We start from the raw sequence: 20,572 nt of genomic DNA, 5'->3' as shown, positions 1-20,572 counted from the left end.
CTTCATGTTGGTATGTCAGAGTTCACATGTCATGACGTGCCACAACTTACAAGTGAATGATTTCTCGTGCTTAAGCATAGTTTGCAATTGCAATGATTCAGACCCAAACTGATTTGCTCACAATTAAACGATCAGCATGCGGTGTGGTCGATGCGTGTCTGTGTGGGTGCTGCTGGCGGCATGCATCGTGATGCAAGCTGCGGCAACACTTTGGTATGGACTGGTACACCGAGGGAAGCTAATATGGTATCTTCTAGCCCGAGGGAAGCCACTGGGTCAGAGTCTCTGGTGGACAGGGGACACCTCGTCACTGTGCTGGTTCCTTCCCTGGCAGCCACTAGAGGGAGACATGCTAAGCAAAATTACTCTTTAGTCTTAGCTCTTTTTGGCGTGTGTGTGTGTGTGTGTGTGTGTGTGTGTGTGTGTGTGTGTGCGTGTGTGTGTGTGTGTGTGTGTGTGTGTGTGTGTGTGTGTGTGTGTGTGTGTGTGTGTGTGTGTGTGTGTGTGTGTGTGTGTGTGCGTGCGTGCGTGCGTGCGTGCGTGCGTGCGTGCGTGTGTGTGTGTGTGTGCGCGCGTGTAGCATAGTGTGTGTTCTGCACTTTGTCACATCATGAAAGATATCACTGCTGCTGTTGCGTAATCTCAATGACGTTACAAAAGCGAAAGTAAAAACCACAGCAGTGTGACTGACAACAGATCTACAATAACTTCAAATCAACAGGATTTTGTATAAACGGTAACGAATTACAGACATTGACAGGTGAGCAGAGCAATGAGCATAGGCTACGTAAAACTTTTCAATACAGAATACAGACCAAAAATACATATTTTCTAATTTTGTGGTTCATAATTGTCTCAATGGCGTGTTTCAGTGAGGTAAACTCAAAGTGTGTTTGCAGCGATTCTCAAATACTACAGTAACTTGATCAGGGTTTTGGTATGAATAAGAAGTATCCTTTAAGAAGTACGTTTTACTCTTTGCATTTTGGTGCACTGGTGTGTGTGTGTGTGTGTGGGTAACAAGAATACTCGCCGCATTTATCCTTTTTGGCGAGTTAACTTGAGGATTCGCCGAAACGTTACGAAAACTCGCCGAAACGTGACGAAAACTCGCCGCGGGGGCGACGCTTCTTCACATTCTGGCGAGTGTTCGTCACGTTTCGGGGCACTTTTAGCAGCTGCAAGTTTCTGAATGTTCTCAGAGTCCGCAGGCTGATCTACAAGCTCACAACGTGAGCTCATTCTGGCGAGTTTCCTTCACGTTTCGGGGCACTTTCACCAGCTGCAGCTGCAAGTGGCTGATCTACAACGTGTAGATCATGCGTGTGTGTGTGTGTGTGTGTGTGTGTGTGTGTGTGTGCGCGTGCGTGTGTGACTTGACAACTGACTTGACTTTCACCTTTGTTCCCAGTGTGTAGAAATGGCGTCTGCCAGCAGTCTCCTGTCTGAAGAGCAGTTCCTGTGTTCTATCTGTCTGGATGTGTTCACCGATCCAGTCACCACTCCATGTGGACACAACTACTGCAAAGCCTGCATCACACATTACTGGGACACTAATGATGTGTGGCAGTGTCCACTGTGTAACAAAAGGTTCTGTAAAATACCAGAGATCTTTGTCAATACTTTCATTTCTGAGATGGTTGATCAGTTCAGGAAGTCAAAGCAGACGAAAACAACTTCCAACGCAATCCAGGAACGTGCTAAACCAGATGAAGTGTCCTGTGACATCTGTTCTGAGAACAAGCTCATGGCTGTGAAGTCCTGCCTGGTGTGTCTGACCTCCTACTGTGAGACTCACCTGGAGCCTCATCAGAGAGTCACAGCGTTTAAACGACACAAACTCATCGACCCTGTGAAGAACCTGGAAGACTTGATGTGTAAGAAACATGACAGACCTCTGGAGCTGTTCTGTAAGACTGACAACGTGTGTGTTTGTCAGTTCTGCACTGAGTCAGACCACAAGTTACACCAAATTGTATCTCTGAAAGAGGAATATGATGGAAAGAAGGCTGAGCTGGGAAAGACAGAGGCCGAAGTTCAGCAGATGATCCAGGAGAGACAAGAGAAGATTCAGGAGGTCAAGCACTCAGTAGACCTCAGCAAGAAAGATGCAGACAGAGAGATAGCAGACAGTGTGCAGGTCTTCACTGCTCTGGTGAGCTGTATTGAGAGAAGCCAGGCTGAGCTCATTGTTGTGATTGAAGAGAAGATGAAAACAACAGAGAAACAGGCTGTAGGCTTCATTAAAGAGCTGGAACAGGAAATCACTGAGTTAAAGAAGAGAAGCTCTGAGCTGAGGCAACTCTCACATACTGAAGACCACCTCCACCTCCTCCAGAACCTCGCGTCCATCAATATCCCTCCATCCACCAAAGACTGGACAAAGGTCAAGGTCCATCAGTCTTCATATGTGGGAATTGTGAGCACAGCTGTGGCTCAGCTGGAGAAGACACTCAGTCAAGAGATGAAGAAGCTGGGTGATGCTGAGCTGAGGAGGATCCAGCAATATGCAGTGGATGTAACTCTGGACCCTGATACAGCACAGTGCGAACTCATCCTGTCTGACGATGGAAAACAATTGAGTCATGGAGATGTAAAGAAGATCCTCCCAGACAACAGAAAGAGATTCTACACTAAACACTCTGTTTTAGGAAAACAAAGCTTTTCCTCAGGAAGGTTTTACTACGAGATACAAGTAAAAGGGAAGACTGGCTGGCATATAGGAGTAGTGAGAGAGTCCATCGAAAGGAAGGGAATAAACGCACCGTCACCGACTCCAACAAACGGCTCCTGGTCCTGGTCTATATATATGATTAATGGAAATGAGTACAAGGCTCTTGCTAACCCTCCTGTCCTCCTCACTCTAAGAGAGAACCTACAGAAAGTGGGAGTGTTTGTGGATTATGAGGAAGGTCTGGTCTCCTTTTATGATGTGGAGGCCAGAGTTCTAATCTACTCTTTCACTGGCTGCACCTTCACTGAGAAACTCTATCCATACTTCAATCCACATAACAACCACTGTGGTGAAAACGTTGTTCCCCTGACCATCTCTCCTGTCAGTTGCACAAATTAGACTCATCCTCAGCTTTCCGTGACAATATTCATTGTGATGTGTGTGTATATTTAAGGTTCATTTATAATGTTGTGACCCAGGCTTGGGGTCTCTAGGTGCAACATAAAAAGTGGACTTCTTCCTTCCCAGACTAGTCCCCAAACAGCCAGGCCACTCAGGTTTACAAGAATTAAGGATTTATTTTCATAATTTACACACACACACACACACACACACACACACACACACACACACACATGCCGTGTTAAACAAGGACCGTAACATTCCAAAGTCCTTATCATGTGGTTTAGGTAGTCAGTAACCAGAGGAACAGCCCTTACAAGGCTACGGTCAAGGGCCAAGGAACCTCGAACTACAATGTAGATTATTGATATATTTGTTATATATTATATATATTTGTTTTTGTTTTTTCCCCCGTAAATTAACACCCTAGCCTATAGCTACTTGATAGTGTCACACAAAAGCATCAAAAGTATCAAGTGAGCTTGTGGATATGCTACTTTTGAATGTGAATCCTGAAAAGTAACAAAATCGTCAATAAAGTATTCAATCAATAAATCAAAAAGGTTTTTGTGCTTTGAAGCATTCCTGGCAGAAATGCTGTTCAACAGTTTATACAGTTGCACAAAACTGCATTGTAATTTGTAACAGTATTAATTAGAACAGATACCTTACCTTGTGTGTGTGTGTGTGTGTGTGTGTGTGTGTGTGTGTGTGTGTGTGTGTGTGTGTGTGTGTGTGTGTGTGTGTGAGTGATATGAAGAATTGACATTGAATGTGTCAATTTCTGAGGCTCACCTCAAGGTGGTGCTATAGCTTCACTATAGGCTACTGCACAAACAGTGTTGTGCACACTGCACATTACATTTCCTTATGCAGCTTACTGTAGCTTCAGGACTTCCCTGTATTCACATCTCGAAACAATATGTTTATGATTTTAATACTGCTTGCATTTACATTTATTTCTAACTTTGATACAGGTCATCATAGTACTGTTTTCTCCATTCTTTTTCAGCTATATATATTCAGCTATAGTGTAGATTTGTGTCCCAACACAAACATTGAATGCCATTGACAATGAATGTACAATTAATTAACATAAGTCATATGTAGACGAGCAAATTGGCTATTTCAGTCCTACACAAAGTATTCCCATTAACAATATGACACAATAGATGATAAGAGCGCCCCTCACTTCAAACGGGTGTTATTTTTATTTGTTTAAAATGAGTTGAGGGCTGGGGGTGTGAGGTTGGGAGATGGTGGGCAAGCTAACTGGACCTGTACGTGTGTATTACTGTATGTAATGTTTTACTTATGCTAACTGGACCTGTACGTGTGTATTTGTAGGTATGTAATGTTTTACTTATGCTAGCTGCATCTCAAGGGGCCATCCTCTCAATAAAATTCGGACAAATTCTTATGATAATTACAGTGGTTGCCATGCTTAGGCCTATGTTATGGCATAATTTATAAATGTTATTTTTACAATATGATATTAAAATCACAATGTTGATAGAGGTACATACAAAATAAATGATAGGCCGCTAAATGATCTAGAAATAAGATTGAGGCTTTAACTTTTGCTTTTTATGAAGTATCCAAGATCATTTATACTGTAGGTTTTATGGAAGATGTCTCGGAACATAAATGCTTAAAATAACAAACTTGCTTCCATAGCATGTAACCACTGGTTTAGCCAAACTAAACCAGTGGTTCTCAAAGTGGGATCATGGGAACCTCAGGTTCTGTGAGTTCCTTCAGGGTTCCATGAGTTCCAGGGGGTCACAAGCAAAAATAAAGAACAGTTTAATTTCACTAATTCTAACTGGCAAGAAGCCCAATGAGAGAATGTATAATTAATAATATGCATGGACTAGTTGTCTTGTCTCCTAACCTTCAGTAGTAGAATGCTAAATCTAATCTAACAAAGAAAATCATATAAGGGTCATGGCACAAAATCTTTTCAAACTGGATTTTGATACCCCATACTGTTTACATGTAATTGGCTTCCAATTTGGTGGGAGGGTCCTATTAATTAAATAAAAATGTAATATCATGAAAACAATTTCACTGTATGTTATAGAAACTCTTACTCCTACCCCACAGCTTCACTGGCCCTGGCCACTACTGCAACGCAAGACCTACACAGGCATGGTAGGCATAGTTGTCAAACAAATACAAAAGTTAAAGAGAAAAAATATATGTTTATTATGTATTTTGGAGTGGTTCTAAGAGGGTGGTGATAAAAAGGTCAGTCTGGAGTCCTGGTGTATATACACTATCTGCTATTGCTTCTGTCTCTCTATACTCTTCTTGAATAAAGCATAAAATGCCACAAAAACATAAAAGGTGGAAAATCTATCTGATGGGGTGGCTGGTGCTCTTTGTGAGTTTGAATCAGACACCTGTGTCTTGGCATGTCTGCCCTCTCAATGCCCTCAATTTCCTCTGTCACTAAACTCTCATCTAAAAGAGAGACCAAATACACTTTCTCTGTTGGAGACAGAGGGAGGGACGGTGAGGAGAGTTGACCGCCTATTGTTACTCCAGGACTTGTCATTGAAGCCCACACATGGCTGGACTTCATCTCCCAATGAAATCCAGTCTCAGCCCCTGGATTTGTTGGTTCCCCCCTCCATCCTATCCATATGAAACAGAAGTGTTCTGTTCTCCAGGTCCATCTCGGCAAGGTTTAACCATGTCTCGGAGATTACAATGTCTCCAATAGTGTTTGCATTAAATCTTCTTTAATTGATTGGACATTTACGATCATTGTGGTCATTCATATTTCCTGATGTTCCTCTGTGGTTGTTGTACCCACTCCATTGACCGCAGTGCATCTCCGCTGGCCGTCTATGAATACATCTGAAACCCGGTCAACCTAACATCCTATAAGCAACTGTTCTACGGCCATATACAGTATAACCAATGCCGATGCTGAACAACTTTAAAGGTCCAATATAAGCAACAAAATAAAATAAAAAACACAGTCTAAATTGACTAACCGAGCAGACAAATCTTGTTGGATGATGAGGATACGAATACTCTGATTTTCTCACACGCATCTTCCTCCTTGATCATCTGCTCTGCAGAGAGTATATTTAAAGTATTCGTTTTAAAGTTTTAAATGTTTTGCTCATTATCATCCAATTATCATGATACTGCCTCTGCCAATTGGAATGAACAGCAGAACACATCAGTATGTGGGTTTCGATTAAAAGCCTGGAGCTTGATTTAATGACTTAAAGGGGAATCCCTTCCAGACTTATTACCTCATCTCCGCCAAGCTTATCAGCTAGGGTATGTCGATCCTCGATGTCTTCCAAACAATTGATCTGCCACTCATGCTTAAGACCTGTGAATATCCTCCTAACGGCATCTACTGAGCTAGCATAAATCATCTTACTTTTCAGGGGAGCACCCTCTGGAGCCCAGAAGATGAAGACCAAGTCTTCCTTCTTTGCGGAATCCTTGGTTTCATAGGTGACATCGTACAGTGCATAGCGGCAGTCGTCTAAAGGCAGCATCTCCAGAAAGCGCTGGTAGGGGTCCGTGACGGTGGTCCCTACGTCTCCCTGCAGGATCTCTTGGCCTATGTCAAGGACAATGCTCTCGTTGTCCTCGCTCACAACGAACATCGTAGCCTTCTTCCTCTTCTTCTTGTCTTCCTCAGTGGCTCCAGCCTTATGAACCTTCATGTCATTGAAAATGTCAATTACTTCGTCCGACACCTTGATTCCGGAAGCCATTGCTATTCCTGTAAATTGGTGCTTGTGTGTCTGATTGAAAAGTTAAATTAAGTGATGATTATATTTATATCCCTGTTTATATATAATATAATATAGGATTTTGACGATGTCACGGTTGCTAAGGTAGCAGAGATACAGATGTTATCAATATTTCTGTGTTTTGGGCCTCAACAACATTGAGGTTCTCTTTATTCATGCCCCCCATGATGTCATGTGGCAGCCAAGTCTATGGACTTTTTGTTTGCCTTTGTGCGCCATGCATTAGATCCTAATGCATCATCAAACTTGAAGTTCTTGAAGTTCTAATGATTATGACATGAACCCCCATTTGATTGTTTTCTGGTATCAAATCTCTGGGACCCCAAACTACACTGTACAATCCTCAGTGTTTGTTACATCTGAGAGTGTACAAATGGGACCAATGGACCAATAAGGGTCCAGTGGTTCCATTTGTACACTCAGATCTTATCTTAAATGTCATTAAATATAAGAAGCGCCCCTTCTTCAGAGACAGAGAGACCCTCCTATTCATGCACACACAGAACTAATTCAAAACATGTTTTACTGTCATTCACAATGATGTTAGATGTGGGAGTTAGTTATATTAAAGGTACAGGATTAACATATATCGTAAGTTGAGTTGGACTGATATCACGCACGTCACATCAATATCACATTGATAACATGCAGTGGGTTGAAAGCAAGGACCAATTAAGAAAATGGTTAGGAAATTTGATGATTTTCCTGAAATTGTTTTACTACCTTAAAACAAGCAAGGCTTGGTTTTCTGAGTTATATTAAAGAATGTTTCCTAGTCAAGGGTCATCATACTGATTAAGGACTATCACACTTGTCCTACACAAACATTTAATCCCATTGACAATGAATGGACAATTGAGTGTTTGTGTAAACACAAACATTGCATAACACAACCATTGAAGATGAAGGTGAGGACGCAAATTCCGATTGGCCGGAATGACATGCCGTTGACATTGAAGGGAATATTTATGTCATAATATGACGTAAATTTTACATATTATGTAAACGAACAAATCAGCTAGCCAAGCACAGGTAACAGGCATTCTGATTGGCCAGTATTAGATGATGCATGATGATGTACGATGATAAGAGTGCCCCTCACTTCACACGGGTGTGATTCTTAAATACTATGTAGATATTCCGCTTGCTTAATTGTAATCATGTGAAATGAATGCTGACAAAATTAATAAATAAATAGCGTTCTCAAGAAAGGAGAGCTCGCTAACAACGTATTGGGTCCCGACCCGGCCTACCGTAGCTGAGGAGGACGCTGGGGAGGACGCTGGGCCATAGTGCAGGTATCGCTGAACCGAGCTCACGTTTCAGCAGAGGGCCCAATTGTCCGACAAACGTTAGGTTAGTGTGAGGCTGTGAGGTTAGGGTACGTCGGAATAATAATAAACACAAAAAAAACTAGATAAAGTGCCAATCGGCACAGGTCTCCACCAGGATTCTTCCTCAGCCTAGTGGGAATATGCGTGCACAGTTTCATCGCAATCGGACGCTGCGTTGAGGAGTTGTGGCCATTTGCTACACCTGAAAACTGTAGGAGCCAATCGTGGCCAATCAGGATGGAATATGAGAAATCAAACAAACCTGTGTTGATCACATGACTATGGAGATCATGTGTACCGATTTGCGTGAAATTTGGATAAAATCTGAAGGAGTAATAATAGAAAATGTGTTTTACATATGTGGGCCTCCTGGTGGCGCTATAAAGAGCAGATGTGAAAAATTCCAGACAAAGGTTTTTCCTTGGCCTCTAGGGAGTTGGCATACAAAGTGATCCACAGATTCGTGCAGTTAGAGGTAAAAACACTTTTCGGCCAGTTATAGCTTCACCTTGAGGCTGAGTTGAAATTGTTCATGTGGCATTTCGTCCTCGGCCTAGTGGGAATGTGGGTGCACAATTTCAAGGAAATCACGCGATGTGTTCATGATTTGCAGCATTTTGTTTGAAACTGAGCACTCCTGTGAACTTTGGAAGCCAATCTTAACCAATCAGGATGGAGTGTGAGAAATCTGAAAGACCGGTTTCGTTGAATGGCTGTAGAGAGACTGTGTACCAATTTGCGTGATGTTTGGACAAAATCTGTAGGTGTACTGTGCAAAAAGTTGTTTTGCACAAAGCGGCCTCCTGGTGGCGCTATAACAGGCCGTTCTGGAAAGTTTGGGGCAGAGGTTCATCGTTGGCATCCAGGGAGTGTGTGTGCAAAATTTGGCATCGACCGGGTTAACGGTGGCCGAGATTAGCTGCTAACGGACGGACGGACGGACACACGGACACACGGACGGACGGAGTGCAAAACATACTCTCCCCACATGCCTTCGGCCTGGTGGAGACAACTAATGGTTGGGTGCACAGGTGTATGTAAAACACGTAACTTTGTTTGGAAAGGTGCTATAAAAAATAATTAATTAAGAAAGAAAGAAAGAAAGAAAGAAAGAAACTATGGGGGTGCCTGGTGGCTGATAGTGATTTGCTCACAAGGGAGTTGCGAGAAAGCATCTAATATCTAAAATCTAAATAAAGCATAAAATGATAGTTTAAACAAATAAACAAACAAACAAATAAATCATTGGATGGGGTGCGTGGTAGCTCAGCTAGTTAAAAACCATTGTTAAAATCCTTTGTCGTTTCACCCCATGGTACTGGACTGAGGAATTTCTGCGTCTTCCCTCCATGTCTTTCTTTTTTGTTACTTTACAATAAAGTTATCAGTTCTATTACAATTACACCCGACTATTGGATTCACATCTTTCATATTAATCCTGTGTTGCTACACTATCCTTTAAAAATAAAGCATAAAATGACAAAACGATTAAATATCAAACAAAATAATTAAACAAATAAAAATATTAGACAGACAAATAAAATAAACGTATGAATGAAAAAATAAATGAATGAATGAACTATTGGACTGACCATAAAACTCGTCATGTCCCGTATGTCTATGCCAAAAAAAAACAAAAAAACATTTAGGCTGCTTCAAAATGCTGAAAAAATTAAATTTAAAAATAACAATTGGGTGGGGTCTTTATGCTCTTTGTGAGTCAAGTCTTGTGAGGGACTGATTTTGAATCTCAGTGAATTCGTGTTTTGTTCATATTCGACTTATGAACTGGAAGGACGTGGAATTAGGAGCAGTCACTTTAGCCCTGGAGACCCACGACGATGTGCCAAAGTGCTACAAATGGTTCTGCTTGTAGCCTGGCTAATTGGAATGAACAGCTGAACCGCTCAGATGTTTGATGTCTGGCAGGCCTCGATTGAACCCAGGGGCTGGATTTATCCCCCAATAGGGCAACCTTCCAGAGAGACTATCTCGGCACCGCCAAGCTTTTCAGCAAGGCTGCGCCGATCTTTGATGTCTTCCAAACCGTTAACCTGCCACTTATGCTTGAGACCTGAGAATTCCTTCTTAATGGCATCTAATGAGCTGGCGTAAATTGTCTTACATGACGGTGACGCACTATCTGGTGCCCAAAAGAGGAAGACTAGCTCTTCCTTGGTTGTCTCCTTGGTTTCGTAGGTAGCATCATACAGAGCATAGCGGCATTCATCTGCGGGTAGCATGTCTACAAAGTGCTGGTAGGGATCCTGGACAGTGGTTCCTATGTCTCCCAACAGCATCTCATTTCCATCCTCAAGGACAATCTTCCTCTTGTCCTTGCTCATGCAGAACATCACAGCTTTCTTTCTCTTATTCTTGTCCTCATCAGAATGAGCCTTACGGATTAACATGTTGTTGAACACAACACGTACCTCATCTGCCACTTTGATTCCGGATGCCATTGGTATTAATAATTACTGCCGGTTACTGAATGAGGCTGTTATGTGTCATGCGTTTATTTATATACAACAAGCCAAATTGTTGCTTCACAGCTGCGTGTCGATTGGAGTATTTTATTTCAATGTCATGGTTGCTATGGTAGCAGAGATCAAATGTATAAGACATTCATGTCGTCAAAGTGGAAATGATGGCCCAGGCCGTAGCGTAACGGTCTGGGCACCGGACTGGTAATCCAGTCGCAGTGTGCCGCGGGTTCGACTCCCGGACCCGACACGGCCTTTACTGCATGTCATCCCCCCATCTCTCTCCCGTTTCCTGTCAGCCTACTGTCTGTCCCTTCAAAAATCAATAAAAGGCGTAAGCCGCAAAAAATATCTTAAAAAAAAAAAAAAAAGTGGAAATGATGAAATGGAAAATATATGTTCATACTTTTAGATACACTATCTTTGAGTATGTCAAAGGTCCCTAGAAGTTGAATTTCAATCACTTCCTCAAACGCAAACATCCTGTGTGATGACATCACGCAGGATGTTTGTGTGAAGGCAAGTCCTTACGGATATAATGAATCATGATTTCATTCACGTTTGAGTCCCATGTCATGCTCCTCCACCTGCACCTGATTTAAATTTTGAGCCGATCTTGGGCTGCTGAGTTCTTTATCCAATTTGGGCTAAATTCCTGACAACAAACTGGTATCAAAGGTTTGGTATAATCAAATGGACCCATAGATCTTGACTCTTGAGAGCGTAAAATAAAACCAATGTGGTTAAATTTCACGCTCTCAAGAGTTACATTTTTGTTAAACATCTGCATTAATTTACAAGAAGTCTACACAAACTGTGTGTAGAAGAATTGTTATTTTGAGAAATTAATTTGCCTGTTGATTCTCCTAAAGGTATCAACATCAACACAGCATTGAATTGTGGACTAAATCTAATTTAGTAATAACTAGAACTGTCGAGTGCCTACTTGCTTGTTGCACACTAGTAGGTGCGCAAGCAGAGCGCGTAAGTACTGTCAACCGCTACAAACTGTCAAATCTCAGCTTCTCTGTGAAGGAACTTTTGAAATGTTGAATTATTAGGTTTAGCTATTTGCTACCTACCTACTTTATGCATGTAAAAAAAGTAGTATTATGAAGTATGGTACAAGTTTCTATCTATAAAATAAATAGTTTTATCGATTTAGAATTATTCTGGATCCCTTTTTAGTTTTTCAAAGACAAATAAATCATTGATATCAGATGAAAAAAAAGGTATATAAACTGAAATAAAATATGTTATCACATATACAGTACAATTATTTAATTATTTATTTTAAATTGTCAATTGCTTTAAATTGACTTAATCTTGTACTATAGTGATATTAATACTAAATGCTTCTGTGTATGTATATGTAATTTGTAAGTTGATTAGCGGTAGACTGTGGTTACTTTGCGCCACTTTTGATGCGTATGCACCGTCCCAGCATATGACGTCAGGGTATAACTGGTATAACTAGCTCTCAATGATGACGTAATAAAGATGTGGATTAAAGGACCCAATGCCTTCGATGGTGACGTATATGTGGATCAGTGTCGGGTGGATTAACGGAAATGCCTCTATGTATATGTAAGTTGTAAGTTGATTAGCGGTAGACTGTGGTTACTTTGCACCACTTTTGATGCGTATGCACCGTCCCAGCATATGACGTCAGGGTATACAGTAACTGGTATAACTAGCTCTCAATGATGACGTAATAAAGATGTGGATTAAAGGACCCAATGCCAGAGTGTAATTGGTTTTCGATGGTGACGTAATGACGATATGTTTTAGTGTCGGGAGGATTAAAGGTAATGCTCCTATGTATACATGTATGTAATCTGGCACCACTGCCGTATCAGGCACAAGTAGTCATTACGTCATTTGCTGGGATGGTGCATACGCATCGAATATCGTCCTGGGCGAAACTAGTACTTGTGTGCTCTGCTTGCGCAAGTAATAACAAAATATTCTTTAGTTTTCGGTCTGAGAGGATAAATGTCATCAAATGGTGGTCTGTGGCCCAAATTATGCAGCATAGATAATGGGCCTTGATATGAAAAAGGTTGAAAACCAAACGATAAATTTTCTGGCCATTTGTTCAGCATTACATATCCCCAAATTTGATAAAAGTCCATATTTGGGTGAAATTTCACACTTAAAATGTACAGACAATAATTTAGTAATGTATGATGCTGAGGTCAACATGACCAGCGGATGCTCACAAATTATATTTTATTATTTAGCAACAAAGTCGGGGGAAGGTTGAAAGTCAAAAAAATATTTTTAAACAAAAAGGTTCTATGATGTTGGTCATGAGTCCTGACCAGACTCGCGAGGGCCCAAGTTTGAATCTGACTCTCTATGCCTTCAGATTCTCTCATTCTCTCTAAACTAGTTCCTCTCACTGCACTCGTTACATTCTCTATATAAAGAGTGAAATACCAATAAAGTAAAAGTAAAATAAATAAACTATTGGTCTGGTAGTTGATCAGTCATTTCTTGCACTGACTGTCAAATCTCAACAGGGCCGGATTAACCCATATATGGTGCCCTGGGCTATACGACCAGGCTCGTTGCTCATTGCACATGTTTACGTGGGCCAGGCGATTGGTGCCCCCCTGTCCGAGCTTGGTGCCCTGCAGCTATAGGGCTGCAGCCTCTAAATCCTGTGCATTAAGCCAGGCCTGCATTTCACATGTCTTCCATCCCACTGCCTTAGGTTTCTTTCCTGTCTCACCACGATCTCCTATCTAAAGTACAACTATATAAACAAAAATCACACTCGTGTGAAGTGAGCGGTGAACAGATGGACATACACACAAAGCTGTGCATAGGAGCGGCTGCACTGCACAACAAAAAAACAGAGCATACTCTCTCTTTGAATGATTTCATTTTCTCAACTATCTTTTTTTTAAAACACGACTTTAACACATACAATTTGTATACCAAATTACCAATGTTTTGTTTCTGTTCAATACATACTCAACACATCACATCAGAAATATAACATATTAAACACATCCAGATGGAGTGAGGGCTCCTGACCTGCAGTATTTTAGTATTGATATCGAGGTGAAGGATGCATAGCACAATATTTGAAACTTACGGTCCCAAAAAGCAACCGGAAACAACTGCTATTGGCTGAAACCGCAGCGATGGCGGGTCTTCCCTTGATAGAGCCAATAAGCCCTAGAAACATACCCTATTATCATACTTTTTGAATGAATGGGACTATATCATTTACTAAATGCATATCATGATAATAGAAAAAAATCACACCCGTGTGAAGTGAGGGGCGCTCTTATAATCATACATCATTATACATCATCTCATTCTGGCCAAAATAGCCGATTTGCTCGTCTACATATGAAATTATTCTCTATAGTGTCCCCACCTCTGCCATCGGTTCTGTCTCTACACCTCTAAATAAAATGAATAAATATGTAAATAAAAAGAACATTGGAGGGCATGCCTGTCCATATGCGTTTAAATCAGACTTCCGATGTCTTCCCCTCTCACTGCCCTGCCCTTTCATCATATCTAAATATATCATATCTTAATGCCAAAGCATTCCATCAGAACAAAAAACGATTAAAAAACTAACTATTCTGCCAAGGTGTTCCTTCACTTAGGAACTGAGGGCCTGTCCTCTCTCACAACCCCTGGTTTCCTGTCTTGTTGCCATTCCCTCTGTAAATAAAGAATACTGCCAAAAAACTAAAAACAAACTAAAACTCCAAAATCACCCAAATATCTTCAGCGTGCAGTGAGGAACCCATGGGTGTCACTTCCCTCTCACTTGCCCTTTGTGTCCTCTCTCGCTACACTTTCCTATCTGAATAAAGTATAATGCCAAAAACATAATGCCGAAAATAAATGAAGAAATCAAACTATTGGATGGGTTGCCCCCCATATGGTCCTTGTGAGTTCCTATCTCACTGCCTTTCCTACCGAAATAAACAATAATGCCAATGAAATAAATAAATAAAAAGAGATACATAATATTGGATGGTACCTTGGTCCTTGCGAGTCACCACACTATCTAAAAAAAGCATAATATTTGAAAAATATAAAATAAAAGTTGTGTGGTTGCCTAGTATTTCAGCCAGTCACTATCCATTCTCCTTGTGATCTGCGAGGAACCAAGTTCAAATTAGATAGGGTCACTTTTAGCCCCACCCACGATATTCCTTGCACAGATGTGCCACACATTCTAACCAAAACCAGTAGAAATATTACAAATACTGTACATTTCAAGCAGCCAGCTAGTAACCCCAAGTCATCTCGTGACCCATATCATTAACCAGACCACTGCCGGACATCCTGAAGTGATTTTCGCCACCCTACTTATTATCCCTCAGCTGCATTCTAAACTATCTGTAATAGAGGGAAGCCTCTATACCTAGAAGTGTCTAGTAGGCCTCGATTGAAGCCATGGGACTCGATTTATTGGCATATAGGGGTTCCTTCCAGACTGACTACATCTGAACCGCCGAGCTTGTCAGCAAGGGTGTTTCGATCTTTGATGTCTTCCAAACCGTTGACCTGCCACACATGCTTGAGACCTGTGAATTCCTTCTGAATGGCATCTACTGAGGCGGCGTACATCATCTTACTCTTCAGGGGTGCACTCTCTGGACCCCAGAAGATGAAGACAAGCTCTTCCTTCCTACCCAACGTGGTTTCGTAGACGGCATCATATAGCGCATAGCGGCAGTCGTCCGCTGGAAGCATCTCCAGAAACTCCTGGTAGGGGTCCATGACTTTGGTTCCTATATCTCCCACCAGGATTTCTTTGCCTTCATCAATGATGATGGTCTCATTGTCATCGCTCAGGCAGAACATCACAGCCTTCTTTATATTTCTTTTCTCCTCGTCCGTGGCTTGAGTCTTACGGACTTTCATATCATTGAAAACTGCAATCACGTCATCTGTCACTCTGATTCCAGTAGCCATGGCTGCTCCTGTGTTGTAGCTTTGATAAATAAATTAGCAGGTGATTAACGACAGGCCGAATTTGCTAAATGAGTTTAACTATACTTGACAATTCATTATAAAGGAGATGGTAGTGATGACAACATTGTGATGTTGTTGCACAATGACGTCATTATGTAGAAAAGAGAATAGAAGCAAGGCATTCTAAGAATAGACACTAGACAGTGACCTTACTCAGTGTGACTGGCCATGTGGTCATCGCTGCAAAGTGACTAGCCATGTGGACATCTCGGCAAAGGAATACGACTTAAAATGTGTTGGTTTTTAGGGCTGTCAAATACATTATCTCACCTCGACTACATGTTCTTGAGAAAACCAGTGGTTCTCAACCTGGGGGTCCTCAAATGATTTGCTTAATGAATGTGTAAGTTGTTTTATCACTCAACAGTAAACAAACTGACATACAGTAAGTGTATATACAGGGTATCTGCATTCTGCACAAGTGACAATTTAAATACTTTTAAGATACTGAAATACTGTTAAAATAAATAAATAATAAGATCACACCATTTCTGCATCAAAATTAGTATTATATAAAATGGTCAAACTTTGGCTCTTTTCACAATAATTATCTGTGGAACAGAGTCAAAACAAAATGTCATGCCTCAACTCCTACAATTCGGACAAAAGTGCTGGTAAGGCTGGGGGGGAAACACGAACACAGTCTGTGTTTCTTGTCTCTCAGTCTCTACACAGTATATAGTACACTGTGTAGAGACTGAGAGACAAGAAACACAGACAGAGTATAGGAGTGACATGCAAGCAAAATAGTCCAGCCAGCTGGGAATCGAACCGGAGACTCGCTGTCCGGCATTACAGAGAACCCATGTGCTATGCACCCTATTCGGCTAGGGTGGCACAGATACTATGAAAACTGACAATATATCCTTCACTCTGCCCTGAACTGAAGTTGAGGTGAGTTTATTTGTTAATATTTCATTCAAAAAATACAGTAGGATTATTGAAGAATGGAAAGGCAGTATAGGGTAGATCTCCAGGGATGAGGGTTGCGGTGATTATTGCTTACGAAAATTGCATCCAGGTGTTGTTAACTTTTTAAGTTTTTGCCATAAGAGTGAGTTAAACGGGGATAAATGAGTTCAGGAGAAGAAAGGTACAATAGAACTAAACTTCCCAGAGGTAACCAACTGGGGAAACTCTGCAGGTATACCTGTAGGTGATGAGATCGACCTTGAGATGTTCTCTCAGCTCTGCAAGAACAGAAGCACCCTGGGGTGACGGGGGATAACGAGGTGGTGGAGCAGCCAATCAGCCAGCGGTTACATAACTACATAAGGTACCACCCAGAGGGATAGAGAACATTCTGATGTTTATCTAGAAGTCACATAAAGATCTATCCATGCACACATACTTCAGGGGTAGTCAACTTTGATGATAGGGAGGAGGGCCACAATATTTCTCACTCACTCCAGAGTGCCACATTGCATATACTGTCTCAAATCTCTATTCGTAAATTCATTCTCTACTTTGTCATTCTATGTCATACAAAAGTAGCAAAAATAGGTAGGGTATGGTAGATCTTCTATTTTTTGCCATAGCCTATTATGCATTGGAATCGTGAATAATGTTTTGCTATTTTTTCATTGGAATCCTGAAAAGTTTTTATTTTATTTTTGGGTTTATTTTATTTTTATTTAATTTCCAATGCATTTAGTTACACTTATGTTAACTTAAGCTAATAATATAGACTGAAATAATTAAAGCTGGTTTGGTTGCATGTTTGGAATTTTAACAACAGATATATCATTCAGATATTAACCTGCGGGCAGTGAAGGTGGGGGCCGAATGTGGCTCCCGGGCCGCCAGCTGCCCATGTATAATTTACTTGAATAATCAAATATAACAACTTAAGTATATTCTCACATCACAAGTGTACAAAATTATGTAGAAAGAGAGGGTTGTATATAGCAGATGATGTAGAGTTACGGTCTATTGTGCAAGTGAGAGACTATCACATATTAGCAGATATGAACATGTAAGTGCACATAGCAATATTAGTATATTCATAGTCCTATACATACAGAGAAGGCTATAGCAATAATCCCTGTGTCAAAGCACTGAGCAGACTATTTGAATATGATATTATGCCACTGGTTTCAATGACATTCTAGTGTTTTGATTTGATTTCACTTGATTTGATTTTGTTACAAGTTCCACAATGCAAGTTTCTAGTAGGTTGTATTTTGGTCAATAAACATATCTGGTGACTTTCCCACTGTCACAACAGCGTAAAAATACAAAGGAAGAAGATACTTTTTTCTACAGGCAGGTGTTCGGGGTGCATCTATTTTTGAGGGACGCTAGCCCCTCCTATGTCCAGCTTTGAGGTGTGTGTAAACACAAACATTGTCCTAAAACATTAAATGCCATTGACAATGAATGGACAGATTTGAGTGTTTGTGTAAACACAAACATTGCGTAAACACAAACATTGAAGATTCTAATTGGCCGGAATGAGATGATGTATTATGATGTATGACGATAAGAGCGCCCCTCACTTCACACGGGTGTGATTTTTGTATATATCTTTTTGTGAAGTCTTGATGAAATATTAAAGCACAGTACCTCAAGTTGCCATGTATTACTGTACTTTTTGATGCCAATTTCTGGGTAAAAGTGATGGTATAACACAATTTATGTTTAGTGTTCTAGGGTTAAGGAGCCCTAGAAACGTGTGCTTGAATGTGGCGTTCTCATGCTGATGGCAAATGATCTGCATGCTGATGAACTAGAAATCACATGAATGATATTGCTCTCTCAATGACATGGATCGTTTTTTTTCTCCACTTTTAGTTCAGACTGTTCAGAATCACTCAGCAGCACTCAACTACAAACCCATTCGAATATCTGTCTTTCATAGTAAATTAGCTGTTCCTTTGGTCTAATTATGAGTTCATTATCTGTGAAGGAATCAACAGATGCTGCACTACATCAAGGACACTGGAAGTATTGTCAGCTTTTCTGGGAGCCCATCTTCTTACAATGACTTCACACTGATGTGCTGTTGCCAAGTTTGTGGATATCCCATTTTTTATGTTAAAAAATGGCAGATGTACAAGATGTACAAGATTAACACTCGTATAGCTGCTACTTTCAAATGATGATGTGTAATCAAACATTTAGCTGGGGAACCCCTGGAACACACCAAGGACCCATGGAGGTCCCCGGACCCTACTTTGAGAACTACTGGCTTAAACAAAAACAGTGATTCCAAAGTTCATATATGGTTAGTCAATAGTCAGTAACTAGGAATTATCATTTTCAATGGCTCCACATACAGTAAATATCTGTAAACAATCAACGGTCCCGTAATAAGTGCATGTTTTTAAAAGCATTCTTGAAGAGACCATACCATGTCCGTCTATTATAGACAAGTGGTCTTCAACAGGGGGTCCGGGACCCCTAGGGAGTCCTCAGAGATACCACAGCCTTTGTGTGATATAGACTTTATTATTTTTACATTAACCACCTGAACTCTAGCATCTCTTTTCTAGGGTGAACAGACGCGTTGTGAGCTTGTAGACACTAGACAGGCACAGAGGTTTGGTGTAGTAGAGGGAGAAAAGGGCAGACCAGGTACAGAGCAAAAGGTCACAAGTTTACAAAGTAAAGCCAAGGGGGTCCTCGGCCTGAAAATAACTTTGAAGAGCGAGAGTACTTGACTGTTGCTGAGGCCGACCTCAAGAGGGCGCCATTACATCACTGATAACAGCAAAAGAATAGGCCTAGGCTATAGCATAATATTGTGTCCTAGCTGTCCTATAGATAACTAAGATAAGCATACAACTGGGATTTGTATGTATTATTGTGTTCATTTGTGTATGCTATGTTGATGAATTGAATACAGAGGACCACAATAGAAACAAGTTCACATGACCTTTTGTGTTATCCTTTTAGCTTTAGTATCTTACCACATGCTGTTTACAATCAATCTATCATCGTATACTTGTTATCATGGTTCCACTGTTTAGCAGGGAAACCGATTGTATCTGCTGGTTCTCCGGAGTTTTGTCCAATTACTTGTTCATATATGTAACCTTTAGTCCATTTCGGCCCACCGATGTCCAGATGTTGCATAACCTGTTCAACAAAAAAATGCATTGATTGGCCCATAGGGGGCGCTACAGTAAACACTCAAAACTAAGGCTAAGCCCCATTTGTTCTAGAAATGAGAAACTTGCTGACAAGATGTGATCTATTCTGGTCAGTGGACAGGCTGTAAAATGTTGCCTCTAGGACTCGGGTCCAAATTACATGAAAGTGCAGTGGAGAATTTGGCCAAAAAAAATTATACAGTGAAAACCGCCCCTTGAAAATTGTCAGGGCAACCAGAAACATAGTAAATATATCCACAAAGCCCCACAATCCCTTGCATCTGAAAGTCCAAAAAAGGAAGTGAATTTAGCACAATACAGACAAAAAGTAAGAAAACATGAACGGATGAAAAACGTACACAGATTGGTCTATAAGGGTGTTTCTGGGGGGCAGGCTCACCGCCATGTGCTTGCCATGTTGGGTCTAAGTATAGCCCTGTGCTAGGTTGTCGCTGTCGGGTGGAAACCTCATATGTCCACGGTTACGTTTTGGTAGGCTGAGGAATGGATCCCTGCTTTGTCACAGGTTGATGTAGTACACCCTCCTGATGGCATCATTTCTATTGGTCTATGACCTTCATGACAGATGAGTGTCAAGCAGCTGTGATGAGGATCAGCATCTCTAAATCCAGCCGTGCACCCGCTCCGGGGACAGTGACGGATTTGGCTGGGTTGGTACAACTGTCAAACGGGTGTCTTAAGGCGGGCTCAGGAAGGACAGAAACCTCCACAGACAGAAGGGCAAAAGCCCAGTTGATCTAGACTTTCAGTAGGAAAGCAC

The 20,572-nt window shown here is 41.1% G+C and overlaps 2 protein-coding genes across 3 annotated transcripts; one reads left to right on the top strand and one right to left on the bottom strand.

Moving 5' to 3' along the window:
- Positions 1–665: 665 nt before the first annotated feature.
- LOC310867148 (E3 ubiquitin-protein ligase TRIM39-like) lies at positions 666–3,117 on the top strand. 2 transcript variants are annotated; one of them, XM_083776980.1, is made up of 2 exons: positions 666–736; positions 1,412–3,117. In XM_083776980.1, exon 2 carries the CDS (start codon positions 1,421–1,423, stop codon positions 3,071–3,073), a length of 1,653 nt encoding a protein of 550 aa, XP_083633106.1. In that variant the 5' UTR covers positions 666–736; positions 1,412–1,420; the 3' UTR covers positions 3,074–3,117. The 2 variants fall into 2 exon arrangements, with proteins under 2 accessions (XP_083633106.1, XP_083633105.1); XM_083776979.1 differs by having other exon boundaries at positions 704–760.
- A 3,201-nt stretch (positions 3,118–6,318) lies between these two features.
- On the bottom strand, positions 6,319–15,637 carry LOC310866970 (uncharacterized protein; the record flags this gene model as incomplete). Its single annotated transcript, XM_083776765.1, has 3 exons — positions 6,319–6,855; positions 10,253–10,641; positions 15,136–15,637. The coding sequence occupies 3 exons, from the start codon at positions 15,635–15,637 to the stop codon at positions 6,319–6,321; spliced, it is 1,428 nt and encodes a 475-aa protein (XP_083632891.1).
- Between the last annotated feature and the right edge of the window lie 4,935 nt (positions 15,638–20,572).

The sequence above is a fragment of the Protomyctophum parallelum genome (assembly GCF_964188405.1).
Source record: "Protomyctophum parallelum genome assembly, chromosome: 11".
NCBI classification, from domain to species: Eukaryota; Metazoa; Chordata; class Actinopteri; order Myctophiformes; family Myctophidae; genus Protomyctophum; species Protomyctophum parallelum.
This window is presented reverse-complemented; position numbering and strand designations above follow the sequence as displayed.

Excerpts from the sequence above, each read along its gene's own strand:
- LOC310867148 (XM_083776980.1), top strand. The coding sequence starts at position 1,421 with ATGGCGTCTGCCAGCAGTCTCCTGTCTGAAGAGCAGTTCCTGTGTTCT.